Below are 27,423 nucleotides of genomic sequence, written 5' to 3'. Positions count from 1 at the left end.
CTTAAGGCGCAGAGAGCACACCTCTCTTCCCTTCCATGTGCCTATGTGGAAAGCCTAAGGCAGGGAGAGCAGCAGCAAAGAGTTCAAGGGACCCTTTGAAAATGGTCAAGCCAGTTGTTCCTTCCAGTATTCAGCCCCCTTCTAGACAAGCTATGCCATGCTATGTGGTTGGTACCAATGGATACCTTAGGTTGTCTGGTTGTCAGGATACAACTACCTTTGTGCTTGCTCAAAAGATGAACATGCCACAGCCTCCCAAAGTGAGTAACATCAGCCTCTTGTTATTATCCGATTATTTTTATGTTCGCCAGGGGTTGCTAGTATGGGACCAGCCATTTATTAGGGTGGCCATGGACTCCCCAGGCCTCCCCAGCACCTCCTTGGGGTGGCATGAGGAGTCCATTGGCCCTACCAATCCACAATGACATCACCATTAAAGACGTTCCAGGAGGTTAAAGTGTTCAGTTCATGGCAGGAAATTACAGCCAGGGGTGGCCAGTATGGGGGCCAGCAATTATATCAAGGTGGCCATCGACTTCTTGCCCAGCCTCCCCCGGCACCCCCTAGTTCACTTCTACCAGGCCACAATGACATCACCATTAAAGCCTTTCCAGGAGGTTCAAGTGTTCACTCCATTGGCAGAAAATTACAGCCGCCTGGGGTTAAACTTTGAAAGGTTGCACTTGTAGCCACACCCTGTTCAGTGGTGTCACGACTGGGGTTGAAGCTAATGGGAAACACCTGTTTTGACATCACTAATACACGGCTACTTATTACCCAAATTTTAGGGAAGTAGAAGTTAGTTGGAAAGTTTTCTTTGAAATCTTTTTTGTTTGTTTCCATGACTTGCAATATAAGCAGGGTAATTGGACATAATATGACTTTATACAATTATAAAATGCTAAAGGGTCCTGCTCAGACTATTGGTGACTAATAGCCACAATATCATACATATATATATATATATACACACAGCCAATTCTGTGGTATAAAACTGAGCCAGGCCCGTGGGGTTTGAATCTTAATAATCAAGAGTCTAGCAGAGAAATTTGGAACAGCCAACACTGTAAAAAAAATGCCTGAAAGTATAAAATTACAGTGCTCAGGGTTTCAAAAGTTTGAAGAGTTGTGGACAGGAACTTGGAGAGTAAGAAATGTAGGAGGTGTGAGGAAAGAAAAGTTTGCGAGAGTCTAAGATTGCTCGGTGAAGGCGAGTGTGATGGAGTATACAGAGACACAAAGAGCGCCAATGGGGGGAAGGGAGAGTCAGATATGTGCCCAGTGGTCATCGCTCCTCTCGAGATTCATCCCTTTTTCCATTTAAAAGATGTGATTACACCGCAACAATGCGCGCACACACTTCCACACACGCGCTGCCGGCAGTGTTGATCCAATTTAGGAGGTTAGAAGGGAGGGATAAGGAGATAGAGGGGGCAAAGAGGGGAGTGGAGGGGTGAAAGGCGGCCATGTAAGAGATGCAGTGAAGGAGTGGAAGAGAGAGCGCTCCCTCCCTCCTTCTCTCTCTCTCGTTTGTCATTCTGTCGGCGCCGTATGCAGATGAGGAGCTAATATGATATCTCTGCTGAGCTGATGGATGTTTAAAATGATATGGCAACCCTGAGCAGCCTCGCTGCATGCTGCCTGCCAGGGATGGTGTGAGTGTTTGTGAGTGTGTGTGTGTGTGTGTGTGTTTGGGAATGTGGTGTGTGTCATTCAGTGAAGATTATATCCAAATCATTGTAGTAATGACATACACTACCCTCAAACTTTCAACAACTTCTGTTCTTGTAGTTGTTTGTGTTTCTCGCCTCATTGGATTTCTTTGACTCTTGAGCGATGTTGCCACATTCTGAGATCTCAGCAATTAACCAACAGACGTGATGCTTAAAGCTAAGACTGACGTTACAATAAACTGGATTGATTCTACTTCTAACTACTGATTCTAGGGCTGTCAAAATAACATGTTAATTTCAACTAATTAATCACAGAAAAAATAAGACGCTAAAAAAGTTAACGCTGATTAATCACGTTCTGTGGTGCCCTTTGACCCAGTGCATCATTGAAGGCCACAGTGGCTTTGTCACATGATGGAGGCAGACGAGACGATGCTGCTCGGCCCCATGAATGGAACGTTTACATTTAAAAACACCCAGGTGGAACTGTTGAGAGGAGCAGTAAGGACTTTTTGTACCATTGAAGTACTTAAAGCGTGAAACGTCACCTCGACGCAAAGCATTTAGCAGCGAACCTGGAGATCCGAGCTAGCACAGTCTCTAATGCTAGCGCTAGCAGCCAGCCTTGTCAAGCCACACTCCACCAGACGTTCAAACGCTAACTACGTCTACCCGTGACTGATGATGGTAGAGGACAGGGGGACAATTGTGTCCGAAATCCGGCAGCTTTACTAAGACACATCTGCCTGAATTCAATGGAATTGCATTTTTTTAATACTTTCACAGCAAAAGTTGATGCATACGATTAGTTTTGATTAAATAATCACAGATCATGTAATTTTCAGTCTCTTGAAAGCCCTGCTTTTAACCAATGAAGCATTTAGTACAAAAACATGTCAGAAAATTCCCACCATACGTTCTCAGAACCTCTGGTGATGTCTTGTAATGGTAAGTTTTGTCTGACCAGCAATCTGAAATCCAAAAATATTGAGTATACAATGATATATGACAGACAAAAACAGCAAATCATCACATTGTAGAAGCTGTAACCAGTGAATATTTCTGATTTCTGTTTCTAAAGGAAGAGATTTTTGGAGAGATGTCTGTTTGCTTTCATGCTGACACTTTGAGGGGGAAGACCGATACTTCTCTCCTGCCTGTTTGGGGAATGAGTAGCTAAATCCAGCTGCTAGTTAGCTTAGCTTAGCAGAAAGTCTGGAAACAGGGGGACGCAGTTGACCTGGCTTCATATTAAGTTCACAAAATCTTCCGCCAGCACCTCCGAAGCTCACTGAATTGATGGTGATCAGCACGGGAGTATTTCTTGGCTGGGTGCAGTGACTTTCTGGGATCTTGTTGTCACACTGAGGTGGCCATTTTTAAGAGAAACACCACCAAAATTCAGAATTCCAATTTATTGTCTCCATGGCTAGAGTTCAGTCAGTATTTGTGAACATGAGTTACACTCTCAAAGCCAGAAACCAAAGACGTAAGTCTTCAAGGGGCAACAGGAGCTCAGTGCAGAGGGACTTTGGTTGGGAACTGGAGGGTCACTGGTTCAAGTCCCTGGTTGGACCAAATATGGAGCGTGGACTTGTAGCTGGAGAGGTGCCAGTTCGTCCCCTTGCTCTGACATGTCTCCATTTAATGCATGTATAGGTCCTGTCTTCGTCTTCACCCTCTGATGTCGTCAAGTATAAAGTCGGAAGTTGCTTCACAGACAATGAACGGGAGGCTGACTTTGTTTGTTTTCTTTTTAATACCCAAATGAGCTTTTGTCTGTTGTAGTGTTCTCAGTTCTGAAACAGGAAATGATCCTGTATACTCAGAACAGTCCCCTGGGTGCTCTCAGTGTCATCTAGAACGTCTTTACCAATTCATTGTCAGTGGAGCAGCTCCAGACTTTATACCCCATGACATCACACATTTGAGTTTTAGCACTCTAGTTTTTGAATTGGTAGACAGTTGCTCATGTTTACTAATATTTTTGGACTGTCTTAGAACCTAGGATTATAATGGGCATAGCTCCCCATTAACCACTATAATACTCTCTAGCACAGTTAAAGGAGGACTTGGCCCAGCCACGGGGTCCAGATTTCGCCTTAGTCATTAGTTCAAGGTCCACACAGTTATATACATACAGCATCATACTTGTGTTTGGCCAGGTCACTGAGCTTGCTGTCTCTGTCAAGCAGTTATCTATTAGTCACCGACTCTGCAGCAGGAAACAGCACTTCAAAATTAAAGCTATGTGCTAAAAAATCCACTGTACTTCAAAATAAAGTGTGGTTTTCACAAATTTGGCACGTTCCAGAGTCATTTTCAGTCCATTCAGAACGGACCTGCAACCCGCTTTTGGACTGTGACCCACCAGTTGGGAACCACTGCGCTCAAGGGCTCCCTGTGTAACACTATAAGGCTGCTTTCAGACATTAAGGACAGGACTGTAACATGCTCATGTTTAACCCAGACAATGTGTAATGTGACTGCAGTTGGTTCAGATCCAGGTCGGCAAACGAATAGGGCTGTACCCAGATATTCAGATATTCGAATATTTGTTTCTATGGGTAGGTATTCATTATGAAAATTTGGCATTCAATATTTGTTTTTTTTTTATTTACTTTTTTTTTTTTTTTCTTTTACATATTTTGTTGGTGCTAAATGTAGTCTTTTTGTTGTTGGTAAATGTAGGTTATCAATGAAAAATCAAAACTTTTGAATTGCATTGTTAAAAATGTGAAAATATAGTATAGCCTACCAGCTGAGCTTGTGCGCACGGCATATTTGAGCGCATCCGTCTGAGGCTGTGGATCAATGCCAAGTTATACCACTTTATCACTGTTCCCTCTAACTTGTAGCTGTTTTTTCGTTATCTTTTGAATTTAATATGAATTATGGAACCATTTTTGTCAACGTTTGTTTCCCCCGTTTTGTACAATAAATTATTGTTTAAAGTTTCAACAAGTTTCTTTTGGAGTGCGTGACACAAGTGTGTTTTGAAAACGACCACGGACTGTCACCTGCTCAACGCATCAGTACCTTCGGATGCCATGACAGTAATAGTCAATAATGTCAAAATATCATTTACAGACCGATTTAACAGACGATCACTGCTGCCCGACTCGCAGGTCCATTTGCAGGTCCCGCGGGTTACGGGTCGACCCGCGCATCACTACTCAGCTCAGTCTGTAAGGCTGTACACACAACAGTAGACATTATATTCTGTTCAGGCCGGCAGAACCAGCAGCGCATCGGCTCTACAGTGCTCGGCACTGCTGATTAACCATTTTATTGTAGCACAGTGTGTCTGCCAGCAACCAATTACTTGCAGAGGCTTCTTACAACTTGTTTCAGCCGTTCTGATTTAATCAGAAGACAAATTAAACAGGATGACTAGCCAATGTGAAAATCAAAAGAAAGCATAGAATAATGTACTGAAGGAGACTGTTGTGCCATCACCTTTTTTTGTGGTTTGACAGCAAAGATCCGGTTGCCGCTGTGCAAAACTCCGCAATACAATTAGGTCCGAAAAAACCCCGGAGTCCGCCTCTGATAAATGAGACGTGAATTATACTACAGGAATAGTATGAGAGTTTGTAAACCGATGTGTTGATATAGTTTTGCTGTTGGTAAACATGGACCCAAGAATTTTCTCTGTTTTTGGATTCTCCGTTCACCGTGGAGGCATGTGAGAAAAACTAAATTTTCTCAAGGATACAATGCAACAAGCAGTGGGTGAAATGTTCCTTTAATAACCATAATTTGTCTTTGCAAATGTTTTGCACAACACAGAGAAATACACAACTCCTTGTTGTGTTGAAACCTGGTCTGTGTAGATCAATATTCAATCAAACGACACCATATTCATCACGTTAAAGGTCAGTGATCTTGCTGTTCGATGTAAGATTTTTAAATGTAAGACAAATTATTGTTTTAAAACCACAGCGGTGAGCGTCTGTGAGTTTGTGTCGCTGAGTGCATTTTTTCCACATTGTCATGGTTGTAATGAGAAGTGGGGGTGGCAGTGAAGAGTGAGGGGGGGCACGACTGATTGGATTCTCCACAGACTTCATTAGTTAAAACAAAGCCAGTTGTCCATTTGGGCTCTTTCACAGCCTAATTGATATTGATTTACTGATTTGCTCAAGGGTGATTTAAAAGCATGTTTGGTGTTATCGTCAATGCTGCTTTTCCTCTCCTCGCTGTCTCTCTGTCTGTCTCTCTGAAGGCATTAGCACTCCATCCTTATGCTAACAAAAACACACACACAGTAAGGAGGATTTTTGCTTTCTGGTGAAGTGTGTTTTCCTCCTCAAGTTTCTCCTCAAATCACACTTAACAACCGTGGGTCTTTACACACACGTCTCCTCCCACTTTGTCGTTTCATCACCGTCACATTATTTTATGACATAATGAGAAAACGCCAGAGATAACTCTCTTTTCTACCTAATTTCCCTCCAAGATAAGGGCTTGTCAGTGCAATGAATTAGTGATCTTTTCTTGTTGTGGACCGTCGTGGCACTGATGGATCGTCACCATCCCCATAACTGGATAATGATAGTTATCATAAACGGTTAGCGGTTGGCTAAGTGAAGCATTGAGATCAATGGCAGTGGTGTTAGTGTTAGGATGAAGGAGGCCTTTTATCATGTTGATGGATGGCCGGCCTGTCTTTAATGTGACATGTTATGATCATATCAATTTGTCCTCAGTTCTCATCGACATCACTTTATTGCCTCTCTGTCTCTCACAGTCCATCACCCCGCACTGTAAATTCAGACTTGAAATGGCAGCGTGCCACGACGCTCCATAAACCAACCATTTCTCTTCCTCCACTACTTCCCTTCCTCCTTTTTTCTGTCTGGCTACTGCTCTTTCCCTCTCTTTAATCCACCTGATTTTCACTCTATTTTGATACCTCTCTTTCTCTATTTACTGTCCCCCCCTCCCCTCGCTCCTTGACAGGCATTCGGCAGACAGCCTGAACGAAAGAGTGAAGGAATCAGACTTGGATTAAAATGTAATATCAGACTATTAAAGAGATTAGTGGTTGAGATTTCACCGTCTGAGCCACCCCCCAATCTGATGAACTGGCATTCATGATATTGATTTATTCCCCAGCTCCTTTTTATCGGCACACATTCACATGGACAGCAATAGATCTGATATGGTGGCCTTTTATGAGGCACCTTGTCACCGGGGGGACTTGGCGCTAAGTAAGCGCCGAGTGACTGCCAGGAATGATTGTTTAGGGACGTGAAGTTTATTCATCAAACGCGTAGTTTTGAAAGAGCAGCAACAAGAGGGCGGATAAGGACATGACTGATTTCCGTTTCTCAAGTGGACAAAAGCAAAGACCTGGTATTGAGCCTGCTAATGAAAGCTTCAGATAGAACAGCGTGGCAACAAAAGAGCCTTAATTATTTCCAATTATGTCAAACCGTCATTTCAGCTCAATTATGTTGCACATCCGTCAAAGCTAACAAGGTACCAGCACAGGATCGAGGTTCTCTATTAGTCTCTCTGTCAACACCTTTACAAAGAGACAACAGACCCACCGGCCTGCGATCAAAGGAGGACATTTGTAGCAATCGGATATCTTTCATTCATATGCTTTTCGCATTCACCTGATCCTGACTCAAGTCCCTCGACCATCCAACCATCAAGCCCCCTTCACTGATGCAGCCATGCTAACCTTTAGTCAGTCGGATGCTCCTCTGCAGGTATTTTCAAGAACCCAACAGTTAAACAGGATTTTTGATAAAGGCCATAAACCTGATGAGTGTTTCTCAAAATTTGAGTTTGGTACTATGGTTCATAGAACAGTTTCATCGCTTTCTGTTGGCTGGGAGGTGTCCTAAATTCATTTTGTCACGAGTCCTTTCCAGACACATTCCCTATTCCGTAGGCTAGAAATGGGCGAAAATGAACAAATGGATCTTTTTGAACAACTCTATTCAGTGTCCGGTATGTAGCGCGTCAGCCTGCTGAATGTCCAAGTGTTCATGTATCTGACCTTTTCCACTTGCTGTTATCATGACATACTGCTCACCCTTCCTGCTACGGTGACGCCTCAAGAGACAGCGCCTTCTCGTCGGCCGTCAGTGAAAACAAGTTTTATGCATTTTGCTTTTGTGGATGAACTAGATTTAAAATCGCACTGCTTTTTCCTGCTGCCCACTTTGTTGTTATGCTGTTATGCAGTGCAGCAGTGGCACTGAATGAATGAGCATGGACTAATTACATTGGACTCATGTTGACACCTTTGTCAGCCAAGGCCAGTGGTGCATTCATTTGCTCCTCGAATGGCTGTTCTTCTGACTATGGTGCGCTCATGAACTTGAAGTTTTAATGTGGAAGCAACATGAATGCAACAAAAAAGATGTCGTATTTTATGGCCCAGAGCGTTTAAACAACATGGTGATATTGAAGAGCAGGAAATGGGTCATAATGGGCCATAAAATATTATCGGGAACTCATGTTTCAGATTATTCTGACGCCACATGAAACCAACACCACCAACAGATTATTGGTGAGTGACATTTCTGTAATCAACTTCTCAGGTTTAGACGAGTAAAGTTACTGTGGTTAGGTTTAGGAAAAGAAACATGGTGAGGGTGGACCTTTAAAGGACTCAGAGTTCACTCAAAGTTTACACGTTACCGAACACCCGTCTCCTGGGGGATGTCCTGATTTTGTGGCCTATCCACCACCCAAACCCGCCTCCTTACTGGACCACTCGCTTTCGTCTTTACTCTCGTCAGCACATTGGTCATGAATTCACAGCCTTTCAAAATTTGTGGGTTTTACACAAATTACTGGCTCATCGTTTTGTGGGATGTGTACGAATTTTGGTGCATTACTTTTTACAGGAAAACGCATGAACAGCGCCAACAACAGCCTGTCGTATTGGTCTTCCATTGCCCAACTACATACCAGTGTTGTGCTGAATCAACACATTGAAAAAGAACATTGTGTCTTTATTAGTTTAAACTTCTACATAATGACTGGTAATCCATTGAAGAGAAGTTTTGTGGGGCAGACGGTGCACAAACGTGACACCGTATTTTGCAAAAAGGTTTGACATGTATCAGCTGAAAGAAGTGAAGCTGTGGTAAGAATCATTCTCTTCATCACTACCCCAGGGCCCCTTTGTTGCCATTTTCCATCCATCCACTAGATGCCCTCAGACTTTCCCTCCTCCCCTAATCACCTGACTGCCCCACCCACCTGCTCACCTGCATCTCATTCCCTCATCAGCCTCCCAGTTTCACACCAACCCACTTTCATTTGTTCCCTGCCAGACCATCAATGCTGCTTTCTTGCTGTGTGTTTTTTGCTTGGGAGCTTCTGTTACTCTGCCTGGATGTGTAGCTGCCAGTCTGCCTACTTACCTGAACCTGCCAGTAAGCTCATATTCCTTAAGTAAATCACTGAACTTGTAATAACTTTTGAGACATGCACAAATACAAAACTGAACATTTTGTGTTTTGACCTGAAACTCAAAAGCTTGTAAATATGCACAAGCCCATTAGCTTTGACTTCAGGCTACACTGGAAAAAACACAAAACTCTTTAACCTCTTTAACAGCTGAAATGCATCCAAAAAAGCCTCCCTCTGACTTCTGCACATCTACAACAGTAAAGACCTTTAAAATGTTGCACACCGCACTGGAAAACAGTAGATAAAAACACAATCAGCTGTTGTGTTGACTATTCTTCATCCAGCCCTACTTCTCACATCTAATTTTCCCCTCTGCCCCGTCCTCCTCCACCCTCCACCCTTCGTCCTCCGTCCGTGTTCACTCCGCACGATGTTATCATCCGGCCACCCGGTAATGGCCTTGCTCTCGGCTCCACACACACTGGCATCGTATCCGTCGCCCCAATCAAAACCTTAATGCATCTCAATTTAACCACTGTTGTAACACATACACACATGCATGCTACTCTCTCCCTGTTTCTTTTCCCTCTCTAACATACACACACGCGCGGAGTTTATTGTGTTGTGAGCAGTGACGGGTCGGGGAGGGCGGCATCAGTAATGCGTGACGCGTGCCTCCATAACGCCGGCCTCATTTGCATGTGTGAGGAGGTCTGGGCTAATGGAGCTGATCTGTTGCGCTGTTATTAAATGGGGAAAGAGAAGGGGGGTGTGAGGGGGAGGGGGGGGTTATTATTAAAGAGGAGGAGGAGGGAGAGACAAAAAGAGGGGAGGTCTTCTCTGCTCTCCCAGAGGCATGATGGATGATTCAGGAGTCTCTCCTCCATTGAGTTTAAGTTGTTGTACAATTTGCAGTGGTCACACAGCAGCACACACATGCACACACACACACACACACACACACACACACGATGTGCAAGTACGTGTAAGTGCGCTGAGACCTGCCTGCGTACCCTTTGAATATCACGAGGTAAATGAGGCCTAACACACTACTACCACTTCTCCCTTTTGTTCACCCTGCACCACTCAGGTCGTTTCTCTCGCTGCATTTAAATGTCCTCAATATGTCACACATGCATGCATGAACGCATGCATCCCTGCTAACGCACGTGCACTCGCTTCTGCGCACACATGCTCACACAAACGCGGTAAATGAAGCCTGTTGGGGCACTTGTTTGAGACCCTTTTTATGGCCTACACATGCACAGTTTTATTGCTGCGTATGGCAGAGTAATGGCCGTTTCCCAGCATCAGACTGTGGAGCAGTTCCTTTTGAATTGCTGATGGAATAGACTGTAAAATAATCTTTTATTATTACATTGATTTTGTATAGTTTCCACGATGGAATCAACAATCCTGATGTTTATTTTTCAGTGTAAAGCACCAATGCTGCAGTAGCATGTGTTAATCAATGGGAACGTGGCTGTAAAGAGTTTATTTCCTCATTGGTGGTGACAGGAAGCTGTCATCAGGACTTCTTCGCAGGCACCTTTCAAGCCTTCAGACAGATTTTGGGTGGAATATGCTTTTTATGATCAAAAAACTCTTTGATCTTAACAGTGTCATCCACACAGACACATGTGAGTCAGTGCTTTTATGAACCGTTGAGTCACTTCGAGTTGCGCCCTTCCCGATACGCCAGCATCCACCGTGAACGCGGCATCAGTCAGAGGATGATTAATGTAAAGGCAGCTCGCTGGTGTCCCTCATGTCTCTATGTTGTCCAATCCTTTTCCCTCCCTTCAGCGCTTTGGCACGGCTGTCATCCTCCAATGGGAGAGTATAGATCCATCTGGAGGCGGGCCATCAGCCCACATCTGACATCATCTTAAGACCTGGCACAGTTTGCCAGGATGACACCGGCTGTCTCTCACACACACACACACACACCTGCGATGGAGATAAGATTAAGACGAAGAAAGAAGTGGGAAGTCTTGGGAGGGTGTGAAAGTCAAGCGTGTGAACGTATTTATCGGTGTTTTAAGAGATGTGTGCATTGGGATGTGTTGATTGGTCGGGGATCGTGGGTACACTATGTGAGGCGGGTTGTGTATATGTGAGAGGCAGGTGAGAAGGAGAGAAGTGTTTGAAACAGAAAGTGTTAGAATGACACAAACGGGCTGCAGAGAGTTGGATGATGAAGGAGAGAAAAACATTTTGGAAGGTAGAGACGCTCTCAGAGTTTTTAAAACGACCAAATGTCAAACTGAAAAATAAATCAATCAGTCAGTAAGCAGTTTTTGTTTGCTAGCAAGTGTCCATTATCAGGAATTAATGGACGACGTGAAGGCCAGAGGAGGATGGTTGCCTCTGTGGAGTACCTTAATTAATTGATTATGGACACCTCGAAAGGCGTTAACCTGCTTATACCATCGTCAGTCGCCAAAGTTCAGCCATTCGTACATCTTTTTGATGAAATATTCCACAAAACTTGCCACGTACCCATCAGGTCCTGTTTTTGTCCCGGTAGTGTTCCAAGCGCATTTTCCAAACTACTGGATGACGAAAAAAACTGACAAAATTAGCCTCCCGACATGGCTCCATGTAGTTTCTTAGAGGTTTCTATCCATCTGTGAAGAAATGCACTTCCTTACGTTGGACACTAGAGGCATCATCCATACACTTATGGACCTACAGACACCAGTCACATATGTAAGTGGAAACAAGGCGTAACACCGAATCAGCCACTGCAAGTTAGCCCACATGCTAACAAGCTAACAAGCAACATAAACAAATCAAAGACGCGAACTACGCTTACTATTCGGATACGTCTGCTAGTCCCCGATATTGGTGCAAAACAGACTCCTCATCTGAGTCCGGGTTTGTCTGAAGCTCAAACATGTTTGGCTGAATCTCTCCGATGTTTCCTCTAATGCTAACGCTAGCCATCTTGAAACGCATTGCTATTTTAGCAACCTAGTGCAAGCAGGGCTAGAGAAAGTGGAAAGTGCAACTTACCGCAAGCAAATTTCTCAACAAGGAAAAAAAAATAGATCTGCTTCCAGTCCCTTTTTGTTCTGAGGTTTTGTGAAACCAAATATTAGTATAATGTGTCTGGAGAGGAACTTCGATGACATCGCTAGCTAGCTATCCAGTCATGTCATTTTATTTTATGAAGTATACGCCAAAGCTAACTTAAGCATTGTCTGTCAGATCCAGGAGTGGCGAGTCAAATGGCGAATGGAATACGAGATGATTTCTTATGTGACTTCTTTCAGCTTATGTATTACAGTCGGCATTTAGAACGATGAACAGACAGTTTAACTTAAGATACTTGGTAGGTTTTCTACACCAGAACACCCTGCAGACGATCGGAATCAAGTATTCACTCAGATCGTGGTATGAAAACTGAATATCTTTTAGTTTTAGGCCGCTATTCAGACAAAAAGAAGCAATTTTTAAATGTCAACTTGGACCCTTTAAACCTTAAATTTGACTAAAATGGAAACCAATACCAAACAGAAGAATAGTAGTTTATTGGTGTAACAATAAGTTGGACAATTCAGATAGATTACACATTGCTGACAAGATGCACGTAAATGCAGGTTGTGCAGTAACCAGGTTACTGCAGTGCCTGTGAACTCATTCTCTGGTTCCCTTCTGTAGCCTGATTTCTCCCAGTAACCTGGATTCTTGTGTCACTGATAATTGGTGAACATGAACCCCATAAGGGTTTTGACACAGTATCTCATGTCTGACACCATATTAGAAGCATCCATGTCACTTCCAATCTCCCTATACTGTGTGTTAAAAAGAAAAAGAGAGACAGAAGGGGGAAATAACTTTAAAAAGCTCCAACGTGGGAACGCTCCTGTCATCGATGGTGTTTAGAAGTGTCGTGACAGCTGGCTCATAGTGTGTCCCTTCATGTAGTACTAATGCAGAGTGTGTGTGTGTCGATGTGTGTGTCCAAATACGCCCGTGGTACTCGCTGGGTCCTGCCACCTGCTCCGTCTCTGCAACGGCTCTGGCACCGTCGCCCCGAGGAGTCCCTCACATTTCAGCTTCGTTTTACGTCTCCGCCAGGCCTGCGGCGGCTTGAGGCCTGCAGGAGTTTGTGCTCAGGGTTCATACGCGCCGCCAAAAAGCTGTCCGTCGTGAAGCATAAGTCTGGCGCCTTTCCACCTGGACACTGTTTTCCCATCTGTTTCCATCCCAGTGATCAATTCTGACCCAAATCTTGTCGGCTCGACTTAAGCAGACCAACAAAGGGCAATTGATACCGCAGAAATCAGGCCTAAAAGCTTTCCACAAAATCATCACTCGCTCTGTAAAGAGACATGTTTATTTTGTAAGTAGCTCTTTGGTTAGGCAGCTAATCAGATTCTGGTCAGATGGAAATGTTGAAAGGGTAAGGCACTGTCCAGACCTAAAGTGGTCTCTTGTGCAATAACAAAGTTCCCACAGTAATTTAAAATTTTGAAAAGGCGTTTCAAGACATTTCCGCACAAATAAATGTCCTGTTAAAACCATGTTTCTCTTAAATGTCAGCTTGTTATGAACCAAGACAAACAGCCTTGTTTTAAACCTTGTGCCAGGGCATTTTGAGGTATTGGATTTTAAAGGGTACTGGAACATGGGACTTAACATTTTAATGTTAACAAATGCTTACATGACAAAGTTACTGTACTGCAGTCAGCACAATTTACATCCAGCATTTTAAGGAGACGCCCAGTACACATTGTTAAATTAGCTTTTTCAGGTAATCCAATAATTTCTTAAATGGCTTTATTGACCTCTGAAGCAGAAGTGCCCAGAAATGTTTCACAAGGGAGGCCAGATGGGGCCTCTGAAAATCATGAGGTGACAAAGCCAAAACCAAAAGGCAGAATGAGATTTCAGGACATTATGCTGTTGAAGTATATGGACCGTTTTACTGTTAGTTAACGGTATGACGTACTCTGGCACAAACTGGACCGTTTGTGAATTCGGAGCACTGTCGGAAAGTACCGTTCGATTAATTTATGTAGAAATATAACGCTGCGTTTCTTCCACCAACAGGGCTCTCATGTTAGTGTAGAGCGTCAGACTGAATTTACCAACGCACCATGTCAGGTCACTCACTCTCCGGGACCGCCAGTGTTACTTGAATAAGTAAACACTGACCAACGGGACCAGACTGGCCGCCCCGTATGCTGATCAATGATGTCACAGGAAGCCAATCTTACAAAGGAGGACCACACTTGTTTGTTTTGCTATGGAAGCTAATGTTAGCTAATATGCTAAAAAGTTAGCGTTCCAGAGAAATCCAATATTCCTCTTAATCCCTCCCCAGTTTCTGATGAGGTGGACATGATAACCCTTAATACACATAACCTTATTCATCCCTACAACAGGAAATACTTTTTCCCTAACCTGATATGAAGTGTGCGCTGCACATGTGAGCATTTTTGATGATGGCCTCCGTCCAGTCCTTTGGTCTTATCACATTTAACCATAGCTGTCTTTGTTTTTGTTGATGGGCAGTGGTGGCTGGTTTTGAGTAGGGTGGGGTCGGTTCTCCGTAATACCAATTCAGTTCGGTACTCCGTCTTGGACCAGGTTTTTTTTTGTTTGGAGACCGACCAGACTGCAAATGTCAGGCCCAAACATACTCGGGCTGAATGTATGCAGAGCGGACTCCATGGAGGTCCGTCTGGACTAAAAGCAGACAATTTAGTCTCGAAGAAATCAAAGAATGCGCCACTATGGCAACACTTTGGCTTTGAGCCAGACGAAGGAGGCAACCCTTGTTTGCACTGATTGAGTAAGCTAAACCTGCAAATTTATTTGTAAGGAATAAAAGAAACAACGTGTTACTGTCACTCTGTTGTCCTATGGTAGTTTTTTTTTTTTTTTATTTTAAATGAGTCAATTGCGCCTCCAAGTGGCGAAAATCTGGTATTACCGACTTGATGCGGTTTTTCACAAAAATCTGACTTTTTTTTTTTTTTTTTTTTCCCTCATACCGACCCAACCCTAGTTTTGAGCCATGACTCCTTCTATTCTGGCTCCCAATAACACAACAAGACAAACACATCTTAAGACTCCTATGTAGCCTACAGCCCTGTGGGGGAGAGTCGTGTACTGCCTCCAGCTAATAAAATGACGTTATCATGACATAGGCCCTAAAAGGGTCTATAAGCTACCACAATAATTCTCTATATACATGTGTAGGTGATTGTTCTTTAAATAAACTGGTTGTCTTTTTCTTAAAAAGACAAATTTAAAGCTTCAATTTGAGGAGTACATTGGTTGTAAGGAACAACCATTAACTGGACACAAACCCTTCAACTCTCTTGAGTTGAGAGTTTAATGGACCCCTTTGTAAATGGCCATGGCAGTTGTTCCCTTGCCAAAATGTAGCCTTAATTTGGAGTGTCATTAAGCCGCCTACCCATCAAGCTACGCCAACATAGCTGGTGCCAATCAATGCCTTCAATGTCTAGTTTCCAAAAATACCACCACCTTTGTGCTAGCTTGAAAAATCAATGCGCTACAGCCTCTTGAAGATAAGTAATATCAGTCTCCAGTTATTTTCAAAAGGGGGGCCAGTGGTTGTATCATGGTGGCCTTGAAAGCCCTGGATCCCCCTTTAGGGGCGCCGCTGCTATGAGGAAGGGGAGTGTTTTAAACCAATAAAGAACCATTTAATCCATCATCAGTATAACTTTATTTGAAGAAGCAGAGGAAGAATGGCACCATTAGCATTAGCAGAGATAGCCACCGTGACTGAACAGACAGAGAAAGCAAAACAAGAAGAAACTTCCCGCGGTCACAGACACAGTTTGACTGACAGGTCACCTCTGGGAAGAGCAGCTCAAAAACAAACCACACTAATGAACGCTCACAGTACCAAATATAAAGAATGATTTGTGAAAACAAATCTTGAATATTGCACTTCCACAGTTTGGCAGTTTAATTGAGTCACTGTAACTTCCTCTGGCAACAAGTAAAGAGCCAGAAACAAGTGGAGTTATTTCATCCTAATGGTCTGGGCAAAAACATTAGATCAAATTTAGATTTTTAAAAACTCAAACTTGCAAATTCAACCTTCTAACTTGTCTGTAATGTAAGATCCTCTTGCTCTGGAGCTGCCAGATTTCATCATCCTCGACTAAGTATCATGTAAATAAGAGGAGCCGCTGGTTGTTTGACTGTGTCTTTAGTGTCGTCACACTCATAAACTTGCTCTAATGAAGTTTTATTGGGGTCTTTATAACTTCAGAACTGTTACATTTAAGCTGCAGCGAGTTAATAAGTCATAAGAAGTGCGCAGTGTAAACGTTTTGCTTGTATATTTGTATGTAGATTAAAAAATATGAGCGATGGTGTGTGTAGCGGAGTTTTATGTGCAGTAAGTTACGAGTGTCTTCCTTGTACGCGTGTGTATGCGGTGTGTAAACCTGCGAGTGCGAGCAGTGTGTGTTTGATGTTCCATTTACCCTGTTTCATAATTCATGGCATTGGGAGAATGGACTGAAGCGGAGGTGGCTATCTTTGTGTGTGTGTGTGTGTGTGTGTGTGTGTGTGTGCGCGGCGGGATAACAGGATGAGCGTTCTGTGGTCGGAGATGAAACAGACAAGAGTGTGTCTTTGAAATGCAAAGAGTGGTGATAGCGGTGATTGGCCACTGTGTTGAGGAGGAGCAAGGAGTTTTTTCTTTGCATTTCATCATAATACACACACACTCACTCTCTCGCTCTCACACACACACTGGATATTAATGACAGCATTGTTAATTCATTATTATTTTATTTACCTCTGTGACATAAAACCCGAGCTAATTTGGTGCAGCTCTGAGCTCTGGAGGGTTGTGTGTGTGTGCGTGTGTGTTGCATTGAGTGTAATGCTCGCTCACACAGTGTCTAGTGGTGGGGCCTGGGGACCAATTTATTTACATGCAGTGGAAGAGGAACAGAGGATTGGAGGGAGGGATAAAACAAAAAGGGAAGAAGAGAGAAAGAGGAAACAGCGGGGAATTATGGAAAAAACCCAGTGGAATGAACAAGTTTCTCTACTCTTCCCAAGGACAGACAAGACCAATTTACTATTTAGATGGCTCAGTGTGTGTGTGTCTTGTGTGTGTTTTGTTTTGCCAGTATCTTATGTGAGTTGTATCATACTTCCTGAAACACTGCCTTCATCGGCACCCAACTGTTTTACTTCCACTGTTAAAAAGTACCTAAAGTTAAAGCTGCAAAGCTCCTCTGCAGTCAACTCCCGTTGCAATCATAGTCTGGGAAAAATTTAACTTTGACTTATGTAAAATGGTAAACTTTCAGTGTAAGCAGTTTCTAAAGAGTGTTGCTATCACTGTGAGAATATGTGTCCATGAGGCGTTGTGTGGCTGTGGATGTCTTAATACAACTTTTAGATTAATATGAGTGAGTTTTACGGGGGTTTGGTTGCACTGTGGGTGGGAAGATGGTTAGGAAACTTTGCTATAGCTGAATTAGAGTTTGGAACCTTGGGGAACGCTATGCATGTGAAGAGATACGGTGTATATACAGTTATGTGTGGCTTTTTTAGAGGAATGAAGTGGTTATCATAATGCACATTTCATTTCTACATTATTTTATTGAATTGCTTTATATTTACACACTTTTATTTCATACTCTTATTCTTACATCTTAAAATTATTTTCTCTTTACATCGGAGCAACTGTAACAAACATTCTGGGCTGCATTAAAACCACGTTGGATTACCGCACCTTGAAAAACTCACAGTATATAAGGTCCAGCATCAACCAAAGCTAGCAGCATACGATGTGGGTTTGCTTCGCGTCATTAAAAACATGGGGGACAGCAGTGACGGCGCTTCAGAGAGTGGTTGGTCAGCAGGCAACCCAGTGATGCTATTAGTCCCTTGTTCTTATCTACCGTAACAGAGACACTTGAGCAAGCATTTCAGAGACAGGCTGCTTGTGTGTCCAAATAAAATAAAACTTGGTGAAATCATCTCAGTGTATTTATCAGTACTAACGTTTTCAGCACATTTTAACAAAACTGTGATAGTGCTGATGACTGTGATGAATTTGGTCACTGTAATTGTGAAATTTTTGTGCCATTTCATCTTTATAGAGTGTGCCAGGGCTGATGTCAAAACCCGGAAGTTTAGCATCGCGCTGGTTCCCAGAAGAGAAAGTGAATGTGATTTTTGCATTGCGTTTTGGATTATGTCAGAAAATAAGCTCTGTGGCTAACACAAGTTTATGATACTTACAGGTTTTGTTCAGCAAGATAATCTTTACATATGAACACCTTTCATACCGCATTTGAAGCTTAAATGCGATCGCCAGAAGTAAAAAGCTAACGTTAGGCTTTAACGGACTACATGACTACTCCACGGTCGCATGACTCTTGACGTCACCGCCACTAAGCTTTCAACTGATTTCGGCCGCTTTATTTTAAAAACATTGTATAATGGGGAAATCGGACTGTTTAAGCTAAATAAGAAGCTGTAATGGCGGACTGCCAGCACTCTCGCCTGTTCGGGGGTGATGACGTTTAATGTCCCTGACAGGGTTTGTAGTCGTATTGAGCAACTTGTTAGCAGCCGCCTTTTTTATGACATGTAAAAGCTTCAAAATTCACAAGCAGGGTATTTACTGACGTGTTTTATGTCGTAGAACAAAACCTGAAACTCGCTTAAGCTTTTGTCAATCACAGACCTTATTTGAGGCATTTTACCAAAATCCCATTCAAAAAACATATTGACTTTTAGACGAGAGAACCGGAAGTGCTAAAAGCGCTAACGGAGTTCCGGATTTACTGGCACACTCTATTGTTGTATACCGTCTTTCTGTGCTAGGGTTTCAACGGAATGAGGTTTTCAAGGTATGATAACCATCCCAGAACATCTAGTTTCATGGTATCATGGTATTACAGAATTCATATTATCAGTCAGAATAAGCCTTAAAGGAATGAAAACAGAAGAGTTATTGTTGGTTGAACAAAAAAAGTCTCCTCTTTGAAAATAACTAAAATAAAAGGGAGATCCTTTATGCAATTTATTTTTTTTAAATATCATAGATAGCAAAGCAAATGTACACTGTATGATAACCGTCAACTTTTATATCATGTTACACCCTTAAACTGGTACATCGCTGCACTTACACACTGTTTATGTTTAAATAATGTAATAAAAACAATATCCGTTCGATCACGTGATATTTCTCTAAACCAAATGCTCAGTTGCTGCGGATTGGGAGATTGTTTGTGTCTATTTGTCACTTAACGCATGGAGCAGATTTCTATCTGAGAATCATACAGACAGCAGAGTGTCATCAGCGTAAAATGGGAGAATTAGGTCCCAATTCATGGGAATGATATGCTTAGCTTTGTTGACATCCCTGCTTTGAAACTGAAACCAAGTGTTTTTTTGGGTGAAAAATTTTCACTTTTTGCTGCTTATGTCATTTTAATAATCGTTTTATCTGATATTTGTTATTCATTGGGTGTATTTTTCATGTTTTAGTCAATCATTTTCTTCTTGTCTTACAGGCAGGACGCCAGCGACCTCTCCGGACCGATACAAAGGTACTGTTAAACATCTTGTATTCTCTCTCCTTCTTTTCCCCCTCACTCATTTCCTTCCCCTCAGCCTCGTCCTCAATGAGGCATGCAGTGTATCTTCAGGCTTCAGGCCAAACACTGACTACCTCAACAGGCATTGTAGCTCCAACGCTCGAGTGGTGTTGGCGATGTTGCTGGGGGAAGGGGGGCAACATGGAAAAACCGAGAGGAAGATGAGACAAGGTTGTGGGTAGAGAGAGATAGATAGAAATGAAGGGAGGGAGAAAAGGGGAAATTGGAAAGGAGAGATATGACGCGGCTCAGATCTACGGCCGAGGAGGGTCATTAAACTAAACCCTTTGGCGACAGAGCGACAGATCAAGCGAGGGGAGGGGAGAAGAAGGTTTAAATAAGGGCTGGTCTTAAAATAGCAGTACCTATTTCTCATCTGAGGCAGAGTTAACAGGAAAAGGACGAATATCCTGCCCTGAAAACCATCAATGCACCCCCATCTCTTCCAACGTGGAGAGGGATAGTAGAAGGGAAAAAAGGAGCAGGGACACTTTTCCACCTTTTCGATCCATTTAACATCATATGAACACTCGTAAAGTATTATGGTGCACCTATAATGCTTTACGGTCTGGATTATAATCAGTTAACGCTTACTGTTGCAACACTCGTAATGACTGGTTATCTACCAAAGGACCTAATAATGGAGCGTCTCATAAACATTTATAGGTTGCATAATGCATCAGCAGGTGTGGCTGTAAGTATGGTCATCAACCATCATAATTTGTTTGTGTTTTTATTAATGAGTGAACTGACCCTTTTAATATTTACATCATAAAAAGAGAGTGGGATTATTTTGCTTTTCAGCATTAGAAGTGATATTGACTAACAATGATTTCTCTTGCTGTGGACATGCCCTTTGCTAAGTAGTTGTTGAGATGAGTAGATGTGCTTTTATTTGGGTGTTTTTTGAATGAGGTGTTTCATGCTAGGAAAAATTGCATGTATTTCAGAGGACAAATCCACTGCAGTTGGTTCATGATGCATCAGATAGTGTACTAGTTTGGGCAAATTTGAGAGTCTCAAAGGACTGCATTCACCAAACTTGGTGTCAGAACATGGAATTTAGCAGAAAACAATACAGGAACAGAAATGTTTAGTATTGTCCATTTTGAGCCAGTTATGACTCTTTGATCCGATTTTCACTCTGTAATGAAATGAAGTGAATCTAATAGCTAATGGAACAAATCCATTATAAAACTTGATGTATATTTGGAATATAATAAACATTAATGTATAGAATATGCGGTTTTAATGGGCTGAAACATTCCTGACCAGTGATGTAGTCCTTAAGGTAACTCACTAACTCCATAGACTTAACTTTTACTTTTTATTTAAGGCCCAAGTAGATCTTCCTTGCACTTTTCGTCCCCAACCAGGAACCTATTGCTTTGTTAGAGATTATCATTCTCCTGCGCACTTGCATTTTTGAGGCATTTTGGAAGCTCCAAAACTGTGTCCGAACTGGTCAACATTGTAAAGCTCTGCAGATTGATCTCGACCAATCCCAGCCATACCTGAGATTGCCCCCCTATTGCGTGGAAGGCCTCAGTTGGGACAAGGTTGCTCCTATATTCACAAAACTTGGTTGCTCCTATATTTACAAAACGTAATATGCACATTGCTGTCATCACTGCGGACATATTTCTCATTTGGCTTTATTAGCTCCGCCCACCATGAAGTCAGCCATTGTGAATTTTGTGCATTTGTCACATACTATATGCAACTTTTCAAACTCCTCCTAAAAGGTTTATCAGACTTGTTTCAAATTTGAGTTGTATAAGTATCTTGATTATTTATTTTACCTTTATTTAACCAGGAAGTCTCTTTGAGATTGAACATCTCTTTTACAAGAGAGACTTGGCCAAGGTAGCTAAGTATTGTCATGCTGCGTTGCAAAGAAATAGGTGATATCTCAAATGATGATGTCATAGGTCATGTGAGAATGTGCCATAACAGGCACTGTACAGGTACACTTTCTGGAGCTCCTTGTAGAGGGTTCAACAGATCCATCTCAGAATTGGGCAGCAGAATCTCAAGACCTTCACGATGCCAAACTGTGAAGCTTTTGTGTTTTCATTGAGTGGCGTTGCCATGGCGGCATGGCGAATTTCAGTGTTTTGCCATGACACAGGAAGCTGTTGTAACTCGACCAATCTGCCCCAGATATGACATGCTGGATAAGAGTCCAGGCCTGAAGAGATCTACATGCCCACACTGACTCAAAGCGCCTCCTACTGACAACAGGAAGTCAGCTACATGTGACTAGGATTGTCTGATTTACATGTAATTTACATTGTGTGCGTGAAGTGTCGGACGGTTGCATGAATGCACATTTGGTTCCCCAACATGTTCATCGCTGCTTGCAGCTTAATTACCATTGTTTTTATCAGTAATATAACCTCTAAATATGTACTTGTAGTGCAGGAAAAAAGGAATAAAAGGTTATGAAGAACAGTTATACAAACGTCTGCCTCATTGTCTCACAGCAGAATTGAATGATATTGAGTTTTAATAATACAGTCCCTATATAGCATCAGTGTAAAGCTACACCTGATTCACAGGCAAACGCAGCAGGTAAATCAGCTCAGATCAAAAACAAGATCCAGCACAGAACGAGACGCCGGCGGAGAAGAAGCAAAAAACACGGCAGGAAAAGAAAGAGACGACGACTGTGGCTGTGAATAATTAGGCAAAATAGTTTGCTTTTGTTTTTCTCTCTGATTGGAGAAAACAGGCGAGGCTGTGACTGGCGCATGAGCTTACACACACACACACACACACACACACACAACCACACACAGAAACGATGTGTGTTACACACTAATCCGCCACACAGCTGCGTCATTCCGGAGCGTGTGTGTTTACTTCCTCTCTGCCTTCACCACCACCACCACCATCACCGCCGCCGACCCCCCACAATCCCCTGCAAACACACACACACACAATCACACAAAAGAGAACTGGGCGTATAATTTGATCCTGTGCTCTCTCCTCCTCTAATGAAGCTCTCTGGCGGTTTGACTGACACCCGGCTCGTTATTTAAGTGTCTGTTTTGGGCCAGGAGGAGGAAGAGGAGCTGGGAGGAGGAGGGGGGAATGGGGAGAAAGAGACAGGAAAAGTGGAAACAAGGGAGCTGGAGGAGAGGATGGGGCTGGAATTGGGAGGATGGGGATGGATAAACGGACGGCAGGATATGAAAACAGGCTGGAAAGATGGAGCGGGGAAGGAGGAAAAGAGAGTCACGGGAGTCGTAGGGAGCAGAGGAGAGGATTCAGGGATGGAAGGGAGGTGAAGAAAGGAGGACAACATGGAGTTCTAAAAAAAGAGGACAACAGCAATCAAGAGAAAAGAAAAACGTTTGGGAGGAGAAAGAGTTGACGGCGGAAATAGATGATAAAGGGTGTGCAAGAGTGTGTATCTGAGTGTGTGCATGTGAGTGTGTGTATAATTGCAGGTCTTTGTGCTGATAATGTTCTTTGAAGGCACACAGCTGATAATTAGCAAGCGTGGCTCCACGGATGCCTTTCAGCATCGGTCATTATGAGCCGCAAACCCACTATTGGCTCTGACACGACCTCCTGAGACAGGGAGGACGGCGCTCGCTCACGCCGGCACACACGCGCGTACTGCCCTCCCACGAAAAAATACACAAATCGGCGTAAACAAGCGTTGATTAGCGTATGAATAGCATCAGCTCATGAGTGGAACAGATACAACAGCTCTCTAAAGGCCTCAAGTTCCTCTTTGGCACTGGGGCTGCAGGTGTGTGTGAGACGCACAAATGCACACACACACTTCCTGTTTACAGAGCCAGACACACATAGACAGAAGAGACTATAATTACAGGGATTCACACAATGTGGCGTCCCGGTACGCTGCGTCCGTTATTGCCTCCCCGGTTGCCACATGACAACAGCGGTCCCTCGCCACGGCGACTGCTCAGTGCGCCGCTTCTGGCCCCGCCTCCCCCCTCAGTATTCCCACATCTGAATATTTATGAGAAGAGGAACAGGCTCAGTGCAGTCAGAAGACACTGGCTGGAGTATTCTTGCTCCTCGGCAGTGACAGTTATCAGTGTTAAAGGCCCTTTCCTCAGCTCTAATTTATCCCCCAGTGAGAAAATGTCCGATGAGAGCTGCAGTGTGGGAGACGCACTCACCACAAACGCTCCCAATCAGCACAACTGGCAAAAACGCGCCGTCATTTGACAGCCAGGAGCAATTTGTTCGTTTGGCGCCAGAACTTATAGGAATAGTAAAAACATGATGAGTCATGCGTTCTGCCCATCAGGAGAGTGATGCAGATTTTTATACAAACACTCTATGATAATTAGACGGGCCTGAGAATCAAGATCAGACCGTTTGTCTCCAGGAAGAAAGAGGATATGAAAACCCTCCCACATCTCTCTTCTTCTTCCTCCTCACGTCTTTCTCCCCCAGCAGACGCCTGCTGTACAGTCATGTAGTGTAAAGCTTCAGTAGGCCTATGTGAAGAGTTTTGTGCCTTGCTGAATGGCACTTAAAACGTATGTATTCACTTCTTGTAGTGGTATCAAATCTTACAGATTGTACGAGAAGAGTCTAACTGCAGAGCTCCAGGCTCGGGCCCTCTCCTTCATCGCACCCTTTCCAGTCCCGAGCTTGTAGAAGGAAGTGAAATGCCAGAAACGACCATCAGCGTTCAATAGTTTAAATTAGCCACACGCCCTCCACCAATCACACCGAGTTACACAATACCACCTAATATTTCAGTGTAACTGGAATTTACAAAGTGAGGTTAGGTGACATTATGCAAAAGCAAATAACTTTTGCTAACCTTATGAGTTTGCTATTGTTAGCTAACAAGATAGTATTGTTGATTCTATACCGTAATGTTAGCCTTCATTAGCAAACTTAGGTTAGTAAGTAGGTCATTTGCTAACCTCAAGAGTTTGCTGTTGTTAGCTCACATGCTAGCTTTGATAACTTTATATACAGTAATGTTAATGTTAGCTTAGCAAACTCAGGTAAGTAGTAAGTAGGTTATTAGCTAACCTTATAAGTTTGCTTTTGTTAGCTAACAAGCTAGTATTGATAATTTTACATACCGTAATGTTAGCTTTCATTAGCAAACTCAGGTTTATAAGTAGGTTATTTGCTAAACTTAAGAGTTTGCTGACATTAGCTCACACGCTAGCTTTGATAATTTTATGTACAGTAATGTTAGCTTAGCAAACTCAGGTTAGTAAGTAGGTTATTAGCTAACCTTATAAGGTTGCTTTTGTTAGCTAACAAGCTAGTATTGTTAATTTTATATACAATAAGGACAGCTTTCATTAGCAAACTCAGGTTAGTAAGTAGGTTATTTGCTAAACTTAAGAGTTTGCTGACATTAGCTCACATGCTAGCTTTGATAATTTTATATACAGTAATGTTAGCTTAGCAAACTCAGGTTAGTAAGAAGGTTATTTGCTAACTGTAAGAGTTTGCTGTCATTAGTGCACATACTAGCTTTGTTGATGTTAGCTTTTGTCTGCAAACTCGTAGAGTTAGTACGTAATAATAATTTTATGGACTGTTTCATTGCTATTCTGTTGCTAGGGCAACAACTTTGGTCCCTGTTTACTTCCTGTCAGCTTCTGAATTAACATTCAAACAGGAAATACAAAGGGACCCATTTAGAATGTTTATGTTGTCCGGTTTGAAACAGTCTGTATACAGTGATGTTAGCAAACTCAGGTTAGTAAGTAGTAAGTAGGTTATTAGCTAACCTTATGAGTTTGCTATTGTTAGCTAACAAGCTAGCTTTGTTGATGTTAGCTTTAAAAACTCTTAGAGTAACAATGTAACTTCACAAGTTAGTTATATCAGAATATTAAGGTTTTATTGTGTACTTGTGTACTGGTGAATGTCATGTGGCAGATGCATGATAATATCAGCACGTCATCAGTATTGGCTGATATCTGCTGATATCGGCTTTAAAATGAACTATCAAAATTGGCCAACATGCTTTTTTGTATTTTGCCCAATAAATTATCACATTGAAAACTATTGTATTTCATGTCTCCATCTGCTGGCCGGCCATCAGGATAAGAGTATGCATGCATAATATGATGCTAATTCCACTGCAGAGGAGACTTCATGATCACAAAGCTTAGGTGGGGAAAAAGGGGGTTATATTGATATCGGTTATCAGCCAAATAATTTGTTATATATCTGCATATCGACTGAAACATCCAAAATCATGCATCCCTATCATTGAGAGTAAGATTGGTCTCAGCACAGGAGGTGGGTCCATGTCTGGAGCTCTGCAGCAGGACGCTATTGGACTCTACCACTTTTATTTGGATTAGGGCTGCAGTTAATGATTATTTTTATTGTTGCAGAAGCATACAATGCCAATGTTTTTCTGGTGATTGGTTGTGATTGATCTGTCCACTATTTTCTTGATTAGTTGATTAGTTTGGTCTACAGAGTGTCAGAAAATGGTGGAAAATGTCAGTCAGTGTTTCCCAAAGCCCAAGATGACGTCCTCAGAGGTCTTGTTTTGTTCACAACCCAGAGATATTTAGTTTACTGTTAAAGAGGAGGAAAGAAAATAGAGGAGTTTTACATTTAAGAAGGTCGAATCTGAGATTTTTTCCTCTTAAAATATGACTTAAATCGATTATTTGATAAGCAAATTAGTCGGCCATTAATTCAATAGTTGAGAGCTATTGATTAATCGATTAACTGTCTCAGCTTTAATTTGAGGAGGTTTTGAAAAATCGTATCAAAAACGCTCAGGTGTCATGATGTCATCAGAGTGTGGCTGTCGGTCAAATGAAGAGATGAACACTAAGAGTTATTTCATTGTCCCATCATTGCTTACAGATGTTTATGGCTGAGGTGCAAAATAAACTGCATGTTAACTGTCACCGAATTTCTCTCAAATTTCTTAGTTAGCCTGACGGATATCTCAGCAGTTAGAACCAGAGCTGTCTGTGTGGCTAGACACCAGCAGGGGTAAGTGAGGATATCTAGGTTTTGTGATTTGGGTGAACCGACCCTTCAGAAAGTTGTTGTTTTTTTTTTTACCCCGTCTGCCCTTCATTTTCCCACCTGGTGTCTGGATCCAGACCGTCACACACACCCCTCCCTCGTTCTGTGCACTCTGACTGTTGCAGCAGGGACAAGTGGGATTGAAATTCTCACTGGGTTTTTTAATTGTGGGAGGCTGGTGCTGGTGTCATGCTCACTGTTCATCCATTTTTCATCTAAACACATGAATTATGAAGAACTGCTAATGACGGGGAGGGACGGAGAGGAGGGCGGGGGAGGAGGGAGGGACGTCTGCAGAGAGCTGGATGGGCGCTTAGACGTCTTCTCTGCCTTCACTTCTTCACAATCTGTCTTTTCTCTCTCAGGAACGTTTTTCTTTCTCTCCGAGTGACACGAGTTCAATTTGTGGACAAGGCACACACACACACACACACACACACACACACACACACACACTGGGTGGCAGGTGAACATACAGTGGCTCGGGAGGGGCTTACTTCTTTGTGTGTGATTCAGACCATTGACCTGGAACACATTGGGTACTGAGAGAATAAAAACTATTACACACACACACACACACACACACACACACACACACACACACACACACGCTCCTAGCCTTTATTACTGCTGTTGGAGGTCTCTCCAAAAAAGCAATAATGATAATGATAATCGTTTTCATATCACTTATTATTTGTGTTTTTTCATTATTTTTATGT

At 42.6% G+C, this 27,423-nt stretch overlaps 1 protein-coding gene across 6 annotated transcripts in view; it reads left to right on the top strand.

Moving 5' to 3' along the window:
* Positions 1-27,423, top strand: part of celf2 (cugbp, Elav-like family member 2) — a 318,322-nt gene that overhangs the window by 48,134 nt on the left and 242,765 nt on the right. For all 6 annotated transcript variants that reach the window (XM_078164979.1, XM_078164975.1, XM_078164977.1 and 3 more), the window contains exon 2: positions 19,601-19,636. In XM_078164979.1, the coding sequence (XP_078021105.1) occupies positions 19,601-19,636 (36 nt within the window). The remainder of the gene's footprint in view (positions 1-19,600; positions 19,637-27,423) is intronic.

Source organism: Epinephelus lanceolatus, chromosome 23 (genome assembly GCF_041903045.1).
Source record: "Epinephelus lanceolatus isolate andai-2023 chromosome 23, ASM4190304v1, whole genome shotgun sequence".
Lineage (NCBI taxonomy): Eukaryota > Metazoa > Chordata > Actinopteri > Perciformes > Serranidae > Epinephelus > Epinephelus lanceolatus.
This window is presented reverse-complemented; position numbering and strand designations above follow the sequence as displayed.